Source organism: Hibiscus syriacus, unplaced genomic scaffold, assembly GCF_006381635.1.
Source record: "Hibiscus syriacus cultivar Baekdansim isolate YM2019G1 unplaced genomic scaffold, ASM638163v2 tig00003041_pilon, whole genome shotgun sequence".
NCBI lineage: Eukaryota > Viridiplantae > Streptophyta > Magnoliopsida > Malvales > Malvaceae > Hibiscus > Hibiscus syriacus.
Window position 1 is genome coordinate 3,455,546 of NW_024061960.1, and position 15,145 is coordinate 3,470,690.

Sequence of the window (15,145 nt, forward strand, 5' to 3'; positions counted from 1 at the left end):
CATATAAATAATTCATTTATTTGATGGCTAAAAAATGCAAAAAAGAAGAAGAAAAAATCAGTGGTCCACATACACATTTCGGAGCAAAAACTTCATTCAGTGGTCGAAAGAAACATTAAACCCCACCGCCTATTGTCGTAGCTTAACGGAACCGTTAGTAACTCTTGTACCGAAGAAAATTCGGATTTTAGTATCCACCCTCGGATACACGTGGTTCCGCCACTGCCCTCGCTTCCCCTATAAGTCGAGGAGAGGATGCTTCGAGTTTTTCATATGCTCTGGGTTTTCGTCTCCTAAATTCAATACATCTCGTGGAGTTTGCATTTTGCAATGGCTTTCGAGATAACAAATGAAATGCTGGTGGGCAGTTTAATGCCGGTTGTTGTTTACTGGGTTTATGGAGGACTGTACACCATGTTAGGCTACTCTTGTCACAATTACAGATTGCATCCCAAGGAAGATGAGGATGACAAGAATTTTGCCTCCAAAGAGACTGTCATCAAAGGAGTCCTTTGGCAACAGTTCCGTCAGTTCATTGCCACCAACATATTGTTTATGGTATGAATTGTTGCCAAGGGTTTGTTTATCAACTCTTTTCGTATGTTTTAATTGAATAATACTAGGGTAAACTACATATCCAGTCGCCTAACTATTGTTCCGTTTTGATCACCAAATGATTTAATTTTTTAAAGTCATCACTAATTGAATAATACTAGGGTAATGCTATATTATCATTGGAAAAATAAAAATGTCACATCAACGATTTTGTTAATTTTTTTAACTCTAGATGACTAAAATGTAACGTTAATGATTAAATAGTCACTTTGGTCTCTATTTCTTTTTGGATCATTTTGGTTCACAATGTTTCGTTTTTGGACAAAAAGGTCCATTCATAGATGGAAATCGTTAGTCAACAAATGGTTGGTACTCTAAAAAAAAAAGAATATAGGTCAAAGTGACTATTTAGTCAAATATTAAGGGCATTCTTGCTCTAAAATAAAACGTTAAAGGTCAAAATGCTCTAAAAAATATAAACCAAAATAATTATTCAATCAAATGTTACCGACATGTTTTACGATTATACCTATTTTTACGATAAAGTTAACGTAAGCAACTACGAAAACCCAACATAACTTATGCTCTTAAGTATAAAAACTACCTTTTTTAAATGTTAAAAATAACCAAGTAATCCACTGCAGACAAGGGAGTGATGAAATCACAATATATATTTCACCATTCCAATAGTGTTTACAATTATATTTTTATCTTGGTTTTTGTCACCCAATTTTTATCTAAGGTTTGATTTTTTGTTAACATGGTACAGCTGACAAGAGGAAACGATGCCGGAGCTTCTTCAGGGCAGTCAGCTTCCTTCTTTGTTATAGCAAGACAGTTTATTGTAGCAATGTTCGTATTCGATACTTACCAATATTTTCTTCACAGATACCTACACCAGAACAAGTTCTTATACAAGCACCTCCGCTCCAAGCATCACCGTCTTGTGGTTTCCTACCCGTTTGGTGCCATCTACAGTCATCCAATCGAGGGACTTCTGTTCGACATCATCGGCGGTTCGCTGGCCATCTTCATCTCCGGCATGTCCCCTCTAACATCAGCCTTCTTCTCCGCTTTCTGCAACATGAAATCAGTGGATGACCATTGTGGATTAGTGCTTCCCGGAAACCCATTTCAGTTCTTCTTTACCAACAACACGGCGTACCATGACCTCCACCACCAGCTTTACGGTGGAAAATACAATTTCTCGCAACCGTTCTTCTCCATTTGGGACAAAATTATGGGAACATATATGCCTTATGAACTTGAGAAAAGAGGAGGAGGAGGCTTCATGTTGAGGCCAGTTAAGGAGAACAAGAATTAATTACCACTGCTCCTACTATTGTGTGTATTTACTGCCAGATGGTCAATGTTTGCTTTTGTTTTTAATTACTGGTAAAAACGTAGCAAGCATGTTTAATGCTTATATCGGGAAAAAGAAAGCTTGTAAAGTAAATTTGGGTCTTATTTGTCATAAAACTAGCTACCTATTTAAGAAAAAAATGTGGGTCTTTTTTCTTATAAAATCAACTGTTTGTTTCAGTAAATACTTTAAACATTATTTGTCATTATTAGTATAAATAATAATAGTATGTAATTTACTTAAATACTAGCTAGTTTAAAGTTTTATAATTTAAATACTTTAAACTGAAATTAGAATTTAAATTTTAAGATTTAAAGATTAAGGATTAAGATGTTAGTGTTTAAAGTTTAGGGCATTTGGAAATATTTTGAATTAAACATCGGTATCCGATCTATTGATCAACTAACTTAGATTGGGTACTGTAGAGACAAGGGCGATTCTCCCAATCTAGTTTGCTCCATTTGCAAACGCCATAGTTTAAACCCTTAATCTTGTTAATCCATTGTTTAAACATAAAAAGAGGTCCTAACTATTTTATACATTGTTTTTTGAACTAAAATATTTCGATAATGAATATAATGCTAATCCATTTTATACTTATTAGGTCCGCTATACGAGGTTCAACATAAAAAGAGGTCCCTAACTATTTTTGTTGTCACATGTTAAGGTTAGTAAGGCCTACAATCTTGATTCATTATTAGTTTGTATATACCAAGTTTAATTCAAGATGATAGTTAATCTCATAAAGATATAGGGCACATATACTTCGGAAGCAACTTACTATCATACACAAAAGTTTTACTCTCACTTATAAATAACCTTCTTATCTTTTTCTATTACGAAAATGTAACCTTCTAGACTCAACTCAGATTTTATGACCAAACCTAAAAGGTTTCACTTATAATATCTAAAAATCTGAGTTGATAGAATTTGGTCTATATATGTGTATGATTTAGGGGTAGATATGGGTCGGGTTTTCATCCAACTTGACTCTACCCGATAAAAATACATCCTCCACTCAAAAATCAAACCAATTAGGTGACGTTTGGTTCGCTGGAATGTTTATGAGGGAATTGGAATCTATGAAAGAATTGAAATCTGTCAGGAATTGGAATCCAATTCCATATTCTGTTTGGTTGGCAGGAAATGGAATTGGAATCCAATTTCATATTCTGTTTGGTTCGCAGAAATGTCAAATGAATTTGATTTCAGTAATGTAAAATGACAGAATTGCCCTTCTTGTTTTTTTGCTTTATTTTAGTTTGTTTTACAACTTACATTGTAGTAATATATTATAAAAAATTAAAAAATATTAAATTTTCATTTTATTGATTGATTATTCATTTTAATAAATTATAAAAATCATGCTAATAAACATCATAAGTTAAAATCATCGCAATCAAAATATGTTAATAAGTTACCAAAAGATAGAGCAATATTTTGATACATTCCAATCGGAGTATGTTAATTAGTTACCAAAAACTATTTTTATTTAATATATGAATTAGAAACCTGACCCGAAACGACAAAAAATAATAAAAAAATATTTTTATTCAATAAAAATAATAAAAATATTGACTTAATTGAAAAAATTATATATAGAGGGGTATTATTGTAATTATTCCTAAATATATAAGGTAAAATTATATATTTTTTTTCGGGTCGGTCCGATTTTTTTTCACCCTAAACCCAAACCCGACCCGAATATCACACTTAAAAAAACCTGACCCGACCCGAATATCACACTTAAAAAAACCCGACCCAACTCGACCCGTATATCACATTTAAAAAACCCGACCCGAACAAAATAAATTTTCACCCGACCCGACCCGAAATAATAAAAAATTATTTTTATTCAATAAAAATAGTGACTTAATTGAAAAAAAATATATATATATATAGAGGGGTATTATTGTAATTATTCCTAAATATATAAGGTAAAATTATATATATTTTCGGGTCGGGTATTTTTCACCCTAAACCCGAACTCGACCCGACCCAAATATCACACTTAAAAAAACCGACCCGACCAAAATAAAGTTTCACTCGACTCGACCCGACCCGACCCGAATATATGAATTAGAAACTCGACCCGACTCGAAATAATAAAAAAATATTTTTATTCAATATATGAATAAGTTACCAAAAGATTGATGAGGGTAGTATGGTCAAATTTTAATTCCCTCCAACAAGGGAATTGAATTCCATACATTCTTGGATGGAATTCACTTTCCCTCATTTGATGAAAAGTTGAAGCCATGAGGGATTCCAATTCTCTTGAAAAACTTGAACCAAACATGGGAAAGTGGTGGAATTTGATTCCAATTCCTCTAATTCTAAGGGATTCCATCCAACCAAATGCCACCTTAGGGTTTAGTGTGACTTCACTTTACCCAAAACCCGACTTGTCTTTTGAGATAAAACCTGCACCCGACCTGATTCGACCCGAAACAAATATATATAAAAAATCTTAAATTTATTCAATAAAATAAGTATTTAACTGAAAAAAATACTAATTTATAAGTAAATTAAAAATAAATCTATTTTAATAACATATCACATCATCAAACTAATGGAATTAATACTTAGTGATCAAAATAAGATAGACAAAAATATAAATAATCAAAATTTAAAATTTTCAACCCCAATAATCAAAATAAGATAGACTGAAAATGAAAATGAGCAGCAATGTAGTTTATCCTTTCTTTGTTAGATATTTCTGAAAGAACCCACCGAAATGTGCTCCTTGTTATTGAAGCCCATAGTTTCCGTCTTCCTCCCCACTTCTTTGTTTCTTTTTCGAATCTTCTGCGACCTTTCCAACCCTAAGTAACAGCTGCTTTCATTATTTTATTCTACTTATTCCATTTCCATTTTCAATTACGAATTCCTCAAAGCATCATTTGCCCAGATATTATTAGTTTTTAATAAAAAAAAGTTTTGACTTTTATTTATGTTCATTTAAATCTTTAAATTTCGGCTGAAAGACTCAAACATTGAACGTCGTCGTTATTTTTGTTTTAAAAAAATCAGTTCATGTGATTTTGTTCGAGACTACTTTAGTGAAATGGGAATGGGTTTTGCTGTATCCGATGAATTGTTGGAAACTGTGGTTCCTATTGTTGTTTATTGGAATTATTCAGGGATTTATATGTGTCTAGGGTCATTTGAGAATTATAGATTGCATTCTAAAAGAGACGAGGAAGAGAAGAATTCGGTTTCCAAACCAACAGTGTCACACACCCCATTTTCAATTTAATTAATTAATTAATTAATTTTATGCACTAAACTATAAGTTTTTTAAAACTTTGGGTTAATTTTGAAAATATAAGAAGTTTAGGGACTTAACCCTAAATTTTCTCTTTTTTGGGTTGGTAGAGAAAATTTTAAAAAAATGAAAAAAATGCCGGTTGAGCTAGTTTGAACACAATGAACTAGGGGATAGCCACTCATCCCTCTACCATCTAGCCTATGTCACTATTTTTAAATAATTTAATAAAAATATATTTTATAATTTTGGTTTAGGGGTATAACTTAAAACCAAATATGTCAACCTTTTTCCATTCGTGAACTAACCCCCAAAAAATCTTCAATTTTTCCCTTAATCCCAAACGTCAACCTCCATGATTCACCCCGCTCCGACCGTTGTTGTAGTGTTCCGACACCACCAGTTGAACCGGAGTCCTCCCTCGACCCGTCCCCAACCGTCAAACCCACGAAATCGATCGTCGTTCGTCACGAAAGGCGTGAAGACAATTCTTTTGCTCCATCGTCGAATCTTCGCCTCCAACCATCGATGGTTGTCACCGCCAAGTCCAAACGACGCGCCTCGCCAGCCCGACCAAAATCCCCATGGCCGATCGTTATTTTCTGTCGTCGTTAGCCGTGGGGAGCCTCTCAAAGTTCGCCAGAAACCTAGGTCACGCGTCGGATTTTCACGAATTTCGGCCGTTCAAGGTGTTGGTTTGCCTCACTGCCAGAACCATTGAACGCCCAACTTTCGTGAGCTCAAAACCCAACCGGTGGGTCAGGTCGTAGCCGTCCTTTTCCTCCATCACTGGTGTGGGTAAGTATCTTAGACGTTTTCATTCATTTTCGTGGTTTCTAGTTAAAATGTGGAATGTCCCCCAACCTCGTCGTCACCGCCACACATCACAACGCATCGCCGTGTGTGCATGGGGGCCTTTCCCCGATTTTGAAACCTCCTAGAATTGGTTCGAGCCAACTCGAATCAGTCTGAGTCAACTCAGATCGAACCGAGTTTACTCGAACCAACGTGAGTCAACCTAAGTTGGTCTGACCCGTTGACTTTGACCTGACCGTTGACATGCCCATTAACCGTTAACTTTGACTAGTTTGACCGTTTACTTTGATCGAAAAGTCAACATTTTCAAAAAAAGTTATATTTTATGTTTTCGACGTCATGAGTTTAAATCTGATTTTTTTTTGCCAAATTCGAACATAAAAGCCTCTGAATTGACCGTTAAACCCGAATGTACTTTTGTAATTTAAGTATTCATTTAAGTGATTTAATTAAGTACATCCAATTTAATTGAAGGTCAATGACTAAATTATTATGTTGTTTAATTAAGGTACCAGTGATTCTCCTGACCGTTCGTTTGCTCGGCCCGGTTCCTCTCGACCCAATTGTCTGCGAGAGTCTTGATTACTCGTATAGTTCTGCAACCTCGTTAAATACTCAATTTATTGTACTACTCTGATAACAATTTTGTTCCGATATGACTTAGGTTCTCGTACAGTCAAAGAGCGTAGTAAAGCTAGTGTTCGATAGATCTATCAGACTAATTCTTTTTGCGAGGTGTGTTCCTTGTGTGCTATATGTATATATATATATATCTGTTTTAAATACTTGTTTGAAATATCATGTGCACATGACTGTTTTACCTGGTTTGCAATATGGCTAGCTGATATGATTTAATTTTGCATGATTTATATGTTTCAAGCCTGATTTTTTATTTACTAAAGTTTTAAGCTTGCTTGTCTGATTCATGTTCTCTGGTTACTATTTTTGCTTAATTGATATCTACTAGAACTATGATTTCCTTACTACATTTAGTTACTATTTGAAAACTATTCTCTTTGGGGTACTCTGGGATCTGGTATGAAGTCTCTGTAGGTTCAGCTCCGATCAAGCTAGTAATTTCTCATACAGGTTCAACACCGATTAAGCTGGTAATTCCTTATAGACCTAAGACGATCCTTGAGTAGGCTTCTGGGCCCAATGGGCCTAGTGGTAAGACCTTATGGACCCTAAGGTACTCCTTTAGGGTGGCTCCTCTACTATGTGCATTGGGTAAATTCTTATGGACCTGAGGGCATACCCCTCAGGTGGGCACCTACGCTTTAGCTAGAGTAATATCTTATGAACTCAAGGTGCTCTCTTAGGTTGACACCTACGCCCTTTGGGCCTAGGGCAAGTTCTTATGAATGCAGTTCTAGGGAACTGCTTATGGTGTACGGTTGGAGGGTGATTCAATATTTTTAAACTAAAAACAGTACCGACGTTTCATGACTTTAATAATGAACTGATTTTAGAAACTTAACTATATGTTTATTTCTACATTGTTGGAACACACTAAGCTCCCTAGCTCACTCCACCAAACTTTTCCCTTTTAGATACTTTTTGAAGGCTACCCGGACTTGACACTTGGAGGATCGACATATTTGTACTGTATTATTTTGTTTTAATGTTTTTATCTTCCGATTTGCCATTATGTTGGGTGACATCTGCCTATTTATTTTGAAATACTTACCTTGCAACATGTATTGCTTTTACGACTGATGTTAGAATTTCATTGATACTGATTGGTGAAAGATTTTTATTTTATTAAGATATTTATAGTTTTATATATATTACTTGAATTAGAACTTATTATTAATAACTATGTTTTTAAAAGGTGTTATTCATAATATGGATTTAAATTATTGAAAAATGTTTTGAAATTTTTTATCGTAATCTGTTAGACTTGGTCGTAACACATAGGCTGAGTGTTAAACAGTCGTTAAAGGCGTTCTCTTACAGCAATTTCTTCAGGCCGCCGTCGCCATCCTTTTGTTCACGGTAAACGCTCCCTACTACTACTCTTATATGCTTTACTTTTTGAAACATGGATCTGAAATTTTCAATTTCTCTAACGGTTTCTTTATGAAAATTTATTATTATAGCTGAAATTTTGATGGTAGGGCTCATGGTCTAATTTAATTTTAGGAGAACCGAATGGTTCCTGTGTTGGGTTTCATTCAAAATTCTTGTTTTTTCTTTGATGACAATTTGTTTTTTTTTTGGGCATATAAAAGGTGAATAGAACTACCTTTCCTGGAGAAGTTTTTGTTAGATTATTCTTAGGGTCTTTTCAATTTTTTTTCTTTTACTTTCTGCCTAGAATTGGACTGTCACTTGGTTCGTCATAGAAATTAAGTTAGCACACAATATATGACCGATTGCAGGGTTCCAAATTCTTACCTTTGCTTACTTTGCAAAGATGATGACAAAAGTTTGGAGTTAATTGTTTGCATAATCCCATTGCATGTCATATATGTGTTCACCATATAAAAGTTGGATGAATAATTTCAGGTACAATCAGCCATGAATCTCAAATTGATTTCTTTTGACCCATGAAAGATTTATATTGCAAAGAAATACTTAGTTATAGAGCATATGATGTTTGTCACGGGATATTAGTTCATGTACTTATGATAATTTATCAGACTCATAGCTTATCTAGTAGTAGCTTTGTTATATTGAATCTATGTTGCTCTAATGTGCCATTTCCCCCTAAAGGACTCGTGTCCAAGACATATTTGAACATAGGTATGTCGGTACTATTCTCCAAATATATAAAAGAATTTGGAAGAAATGAGTGTATCTGGGTCGGATACTATTCTAGTGACATAGCCGTGAATTGTTTTTGTAATTGTTAGATTTCAGCTGTAATTGTGCTGTAACTTTATATGCTTCTCCCATATACCCTGAACAATGTCTTTTTGAATTTATGCTTTATTAGATAGGAGATGGGCAGAGTAAATATGGAAATATGACTTGCTATGGATTGTGTTTTTGAAAATTGTGATCTTTAGTTTAATGGAAGTAATCTATTTTCATTAGTTAGCACAACCAACCATATCAAATTTCCTGTATTTTAGGACTGATTTCACTGGTTTCTTCATTGTCTTGTCACCTGATGAAACACTTGTAAGCTAGGTCAAGGTGTTGTTCCCTGTGTCTCGTGTTTCAGAACCGTTATAATTTCACATATAGCTGAGTCGTTATCAGTTATCAGTTTTCATTTTCTTTTTTATCTTTTGATTTGTTGTTAATTGAAACCTGAAATCCCATATGTTTTGCTAGCATGCATAATGAGCCTTATGAGCAATTCCATTTGTGAAATTATATCCATATTGTACATATTTATCAAACATTGTATTGTGCAGGTCACAGGGGGTCATGCTGGGGCTTCCCCACAGCAGCCATCTTCCTTTATTATTCTAGCTAGACAGTTTGTTACAGCAATGTTGGTTATGGATACTTGGCAATACGTTTTGCATAGATACTTCCACGAGAACAAGTTCCTCTATCAGCACCTGCACTCTCGTTCATCATTTATGCTCTCCGGCATGTCTCCTCGGATGTTCACCATCAAAACAGTGGACGACCATTGCGGGCTAATACTTCCTGGAAACCCCCTCCATATATTCTTTAGAAACAATTCTGCATATCATGATGTCCACCATCAGCTTTACGGTAGCAAATATAACTTCTCGCAGCCATTCTTCGTTACGTGGGATCGAATTATGGGGACGTATATGCCTTATTCACTTGAGAAGAGAGCAGAAGGGTGGGTGAGCAGATTAGTGCGTAGATTAAGAATCCATTTGTCTGTTAACAGAACAAACATGTACCACCTGTATTTTCCTTTTAATCCATCCATCATTCATCAAATTCTTGTGCTCTTACACCTATTTTCGTTTATACAAGTAAATAATGACATCCATTAGTTAATTTGGTTTATCCATTAGTTAATCCATCATTCATCAGATATTTGTTTATTTATGTGGACCTATTGTATTTTCTTGTCTATCGTGTAATTTAAATATATATATATATGGGGAAGGGGATATCACTATCAGCCATTATAATAAGCTTCCTCAAGCATTATGTTCTCCATATTCTTATTTCTTTACCTGTTACATTTATGCTATGTATATCTACCTTTGCCTTTCCAATTCATTTCAGCTGTCATACTAGGTTTTCTAATGGTACTATTTAGGGGTGTGAATGAACCGAGTTTGAACGAATAAGGTTGTGTTCGTTTGTTTATTTTTAAAAGTGTTTATCTCCGGGTTGTGTTCTTTTAAATTTTTAATATTGGGTTTGTGTTCATTTATTTATTTTTGAAGGTGTACATATTCGTTTAGTGTTTGTTTGTTTATTTTTAACGGTGTTCATATTCGGTTCGTGTTCATTTAAATTTTTAAAAAAATTGGACCTTCGTTTGTTTTGTAACTACACATGGTTATATTGAAACCACTCAAATAATTATATGGCCATATTGCCAAAATTGTAAGTATGATGATCAAATTAATTAAGTGGTCATTTGAGTAGTTTACCCTAAAAATAAATAACACCACCACCTCAAATAAGAACAACAACGCATCCATTAAAAACAACAACAACGCAAATTTGACAGTAACATTTACCAGTTGATTATTTGGGTCGTCAAGAATATTAAACACAAAAAGCACAGGAGAAACGGATGCAACATCGGTTACTTGTTTCACAAGAAACGGATTGGATTTGCTGTCAGGCTCTCTTTCTCAAACAAATCAGAGCTTGCTTCACTCTTTGCATCATTATAGTTACCTATATGATTTTCATTTTCCTTCAACTTTTGGATAGAATGATCCCAAGATAACATTTTTAGCTCCCTCTCAATGTTCAAATACTTGTTTCTCATTCCAAATACAGGGGAGCCGAAAACCTCTAATGATTTCCATCCAATTTCATCTACTTCTCCTTGGAATTCATAGTTGGGAAAGGAAAAATGTCTTCTTTCATCCAGGGCTATGCTACTGGTTTATTGACCTCTAGACTGGCCCTACTGACTGCTGTTTTATCTTGCTGGCCTTGGAATACCACTCTGTTAGCAGCTGGTCTCTTAAAACTTTTTTCACCAACTTGTACTTCATCGATATCAATAAGCTTCCTACCAGAACAGTAGCAATTGCAGCTAGCAAGATCCGAAAGAAAACTCTTTCCATTCACTTTACCAAGCTTTTTTCCAGGAGTATTTCTCATAACACTTTGGGGGTAATGCACTTTGGCTGTTCCAGCTTGACTAAGAACGATCACTTGGAGTTCCTTGATCAGTTACAGGCTTGATTGGCTCTAGGTTGATCCCTTCATCTTTAACACATTCCATCGTCTTTGCAATTGCATCTATTTTGGGCACTTTAAAGACTTAATGCTTTAATTAAGTCGTCCTAAAATAAATATCAATATTCAAATTTAATATTTCTATAACAATCAAAGATCAAATATGAAAATTTTTATTGCACTACAGTTTCTGAAATAACTCAAAATAAAGTTACATAAATGATGCTATCAAAAAACAAAAAATTAAGTCTTTGATTGTTTCCAAAAAAATTCCTTAAACATCATTTAATTCATAACTTCATAAATTACAAAAGACAAACCAAATTCAAAACAATCAACTCTTATCCAAAAGTCAAAGTCAAAATACATACTAATGAATTAAATCTTTAATCAACTGAATCGAATATATCAATGCCAAATATATATTCTATAATTCATAACAGTCAAAAACCAAAACTGAATTTTCTAATCACATTATGATTTCTGAAATAACCCATAATAAGGTGTCATTTCTAAATAACAACATCAAAATCGAAAACCCTAATCTTTAACTGTTTCTCAAGAATTTCTTAATAATGGATTCACCGAATTAAACCAAAACATAATATAAGAAACCAAAATGAGACACATAATTATTATTATAATAATTGATTATTATAATTACAAAGAAACCTTATTGTAACTTTGTGCCATTATACCAACTTAAAAATTTTGTATTCACCACCAAAATAACCAAAAGGGTCGTAAATACGATTATAATAATCAACGAGGAAGAAGACACAAATATTACTTGGAAAACTCCTAAATAATATAGAGTAAAAACCATGGGCAACAGTAGAAGAATTTCACTATGAGAAAATAGGAATTACAACTTCTCTCGATCTAACAAGGAGAAAATAATGATAATTCTCTCTTGATAAAAAGGAGAAAACAACTCTCAAGAAACTCTCTAAATTCTCAAGTATTGGGAGAAAGCTAGAATGATTTATGATGATTTTGAAGCTAAATAGGTTAGGGTATTTATAGTTGAAGCTTAAAAACTAATCTTGTAAATACCATAAAGCGTAGAGACTAAATTTGTAATTTTCCCATTACCCAATTTCAATAAAATCAACTAATTGTTTCCACAATTTCGGTGTGCACCGAAAACCACCAAAAACTTGACTTTTCATTTGCACCGAAACTTGACTTTTCAACAATCTTCCACTTGAAGATTTGATTGAAACAATCATATCTTCACACCATTTTTTCTACCTTGTACCTTCATGTTGCTTACGTTTCTGTCAGGCCACAAGAGGATCGACACTAAGTAAATTTATCACCATTGATCGCTTTTGTCATGAAATCTGCTATGTTATCTTTGGTATGTATTTTCTGCATATCTACCGTCCATTCTTCCACCTTTTCACGAATGAAGTGGTATTGAACTCGTATGTGTTTTTTTTTCTTGAATGAAATGTTGGATTCCTTGCTAGATGCAAGGCGTTTTGACTGTCACAAAATATAGAGACATACTCTTGATTGTGCCCAATCTCCTCCAATAGCATCTTCAACCAGATTGCTTCTTTACTGGCTTGTGTAGCTGCTACATATTCTGCCTCTATTGTGGATGTAGCCACAACTGACTGCAATTTTGAAACTCAGCTTACAGCTCCACCAGCAACTTTGAACACATATCCAGTAGTATATTTGCTTTTATCTAAATCCCCTGCATAGTCAGAATCAACATACCAATTGATAAGTAAATTTGATCCTCCATAACATAATGCAGCATTTGAGGTCCCTTTGATGTATCTTAGGATCCTCTTTACTGTATCCCAATGCTCTTTGCCTGGATTTGCCATGTACCGACTAACCACTCCCACTGCTTGTGCAATGTCTGGTCTTGTGCATATCATAGCGAACATTAAACTTCCCACTGCTGATGTATATGGTACTCGAGACATCTTCATCCTCTCTTCTTACTCCTAAAACTCATATTGGAGGATAATTTGAAGTTAATAGGAATAGCGGTAGAAATTGGCTTACAATCTTGCATGTTGAATCGTGACAAGGTCTTCTTTAAGTAATTCTTTTGTGAAAGCCAAATCTTCATATTACTTCTGTCTCGGTGAATTTGCATCCCCAAAATCTTGTTTGTTGATCCCAAGTCCTTCATTTTAAATTCTCTTGCCAGTTGTGCCTTCAATTCTTCAATATGATTTTTTTTGGTCCTGTAACCAATATGTCATCCACATACAACAACAATATAAAAAAATCATTATCACCAAACCTCTTGAAATAAGCACAAGGGTCTGCATTAAGTCTGTTGTATCCAAGGCACATAATGAATGAATCAAATCTCTTATACCAACACCTCGGTGCTTGCTTTAGACCGTACATAGATTTGTTCAACCTACAAACCAAATTTTTCTTTTCTTTTTCTTCAAAACCTTCAGGCTGGAGCATGTAAATTTCTTCTCCAAGATTTCTATGAAGAAAAGTTGTTTTAACATCTAGATGCTCTAGATGTAAGTTCAATATAGCACACATTGCCAAAACTACTCGAATTGTTGTTAGTCAAACCATAGGAGAAAAGATTTCATTGAAATCAATACCTTCTTTTTGAACATATCCTTTGACCACTAGTCTTGCACGATACCTCTCAACTTGACCGTTACCATTTCGCTTGATTTTGAAAACCCATTTGTTACCAATTGGCTTCATTCCTTGTGGTAGTGGCACAAGGTCCCACGTATTATTTTTATGAAGGGCTTAAATTTCTTCTTGCATCGCCATCAACCACAGTGAAGCATCTAAGCTGTTTATTGCCTCTTGGAATGTTGATGGCTCATCGTCCTCTGTTAAAAGGTAGTATGCAATAGTTCCTTCTATGACATAATTTGAGTGCCAATTAGGATGTCTTCTCACACGATCTGATTGACGAGTTGTTGGAGCTTCAAAACTCTCTGGTTCTTGTTCATCATGTGTTGGTTCTGTTTCAGAAGAATCTCCTTGTTCAAACTCCTTTTCCACATGCATCTGTGTAGTTTCTGACTTTTCAGCGCTATCATCGTCTTCTTTTCTTTATAGTTTATCTTCTACAAAGATAACATCCCTGTTGATTATCACTTTGTGGGCAGTGGGATCCCACAAATGACACCCCTTTACACCATCAGCATACCCCAATAATTTGCATTTCCTGGATTTTGGATCCAACTTTGAAATTTCTTGGGAGTTGTACATCACGTACACAATACTTCCAAATACATGGAGGTTTGAATAATCAGCTTGTTTATCAGTCCACATCTCCATTGGTGTCTTCAGCTCTATTGCAGTTGATAGAGCTCGATTCACCAAATAACATGCGGTATTGACTGCTTCAGCCCAAAATGATTTTCTAGGCCTGCAGCCCTTAACATTGCTCTTTTTCTTTCAAACAAGGTTCTGTTCATCCGCTCTGCCACTCCATTTTGTTGAGGAGTGTTCGCCACTGTGAACTGTCTTTTGATGCCTTATTTCCTGCAAAAGTCATCAAATTATTCACTTGTGTATTCTCCTTCATTATGTGTTCTGAAACGCTTGATCTTATTTCAAAAATCAAGTTCCACCCGTGCTTTGAAGTTTTTGAAAGTTGAAAACACGTTTGACTTCTTATTAATAAGGTACACCCAACATCTCCTAGAGTAGTCATCAATAAATAAGACAAAGTATTTTGCTCCGCCTAAGGATGTAACTGGTTCTTGCCATACATCAGAATGAACCAATTCTAGAACACTTTTGCCTCTAGAATTTGATGTGTTGAATTTCAACCGGTGCTGCTTGTCGCAACCGTACGGGTGGGCCCTGGAATT

The 15,145-nt window shown here is 34.7% G+C and overlaps 1 protein-coding gene and 1 pseudogene across 1 annotated transcript; both read left to right on the forward strand.

Annotated features, from left to right (window-relative positions):
• Window positions 1-254: 254 nt before the first annotated feature.
• On the forward strand, window positions 255-1,977 carry LOC120169254 (sphinganine C4-monooxygenase 2-like). The gene is made up of 2 exons (XM_039177450.1): window positions 255-558; window positions 1,325-1,977. The coding sequence occupies exons 1-2, from the start codon at window positions 331-333 to the stop codon at window positions 1,877-1,879; spliced, it is 783 nt and encodes a 260-aa protein (XP_039033381.1). The 5' UTR covers window positions 255-330; the 3' UTR covers window positions 1,880-1,977.
• Window positions 1,978-4,985: 3,008 nt separating this feature from the next.
• On the forward strand, window positions 4,986-9,940 carry LOC120169264 (annotated as a pseudogene).
• The last annotated feature ends 5,205 nt before the right edge of the window (window positions 9,941-15,145 follow it).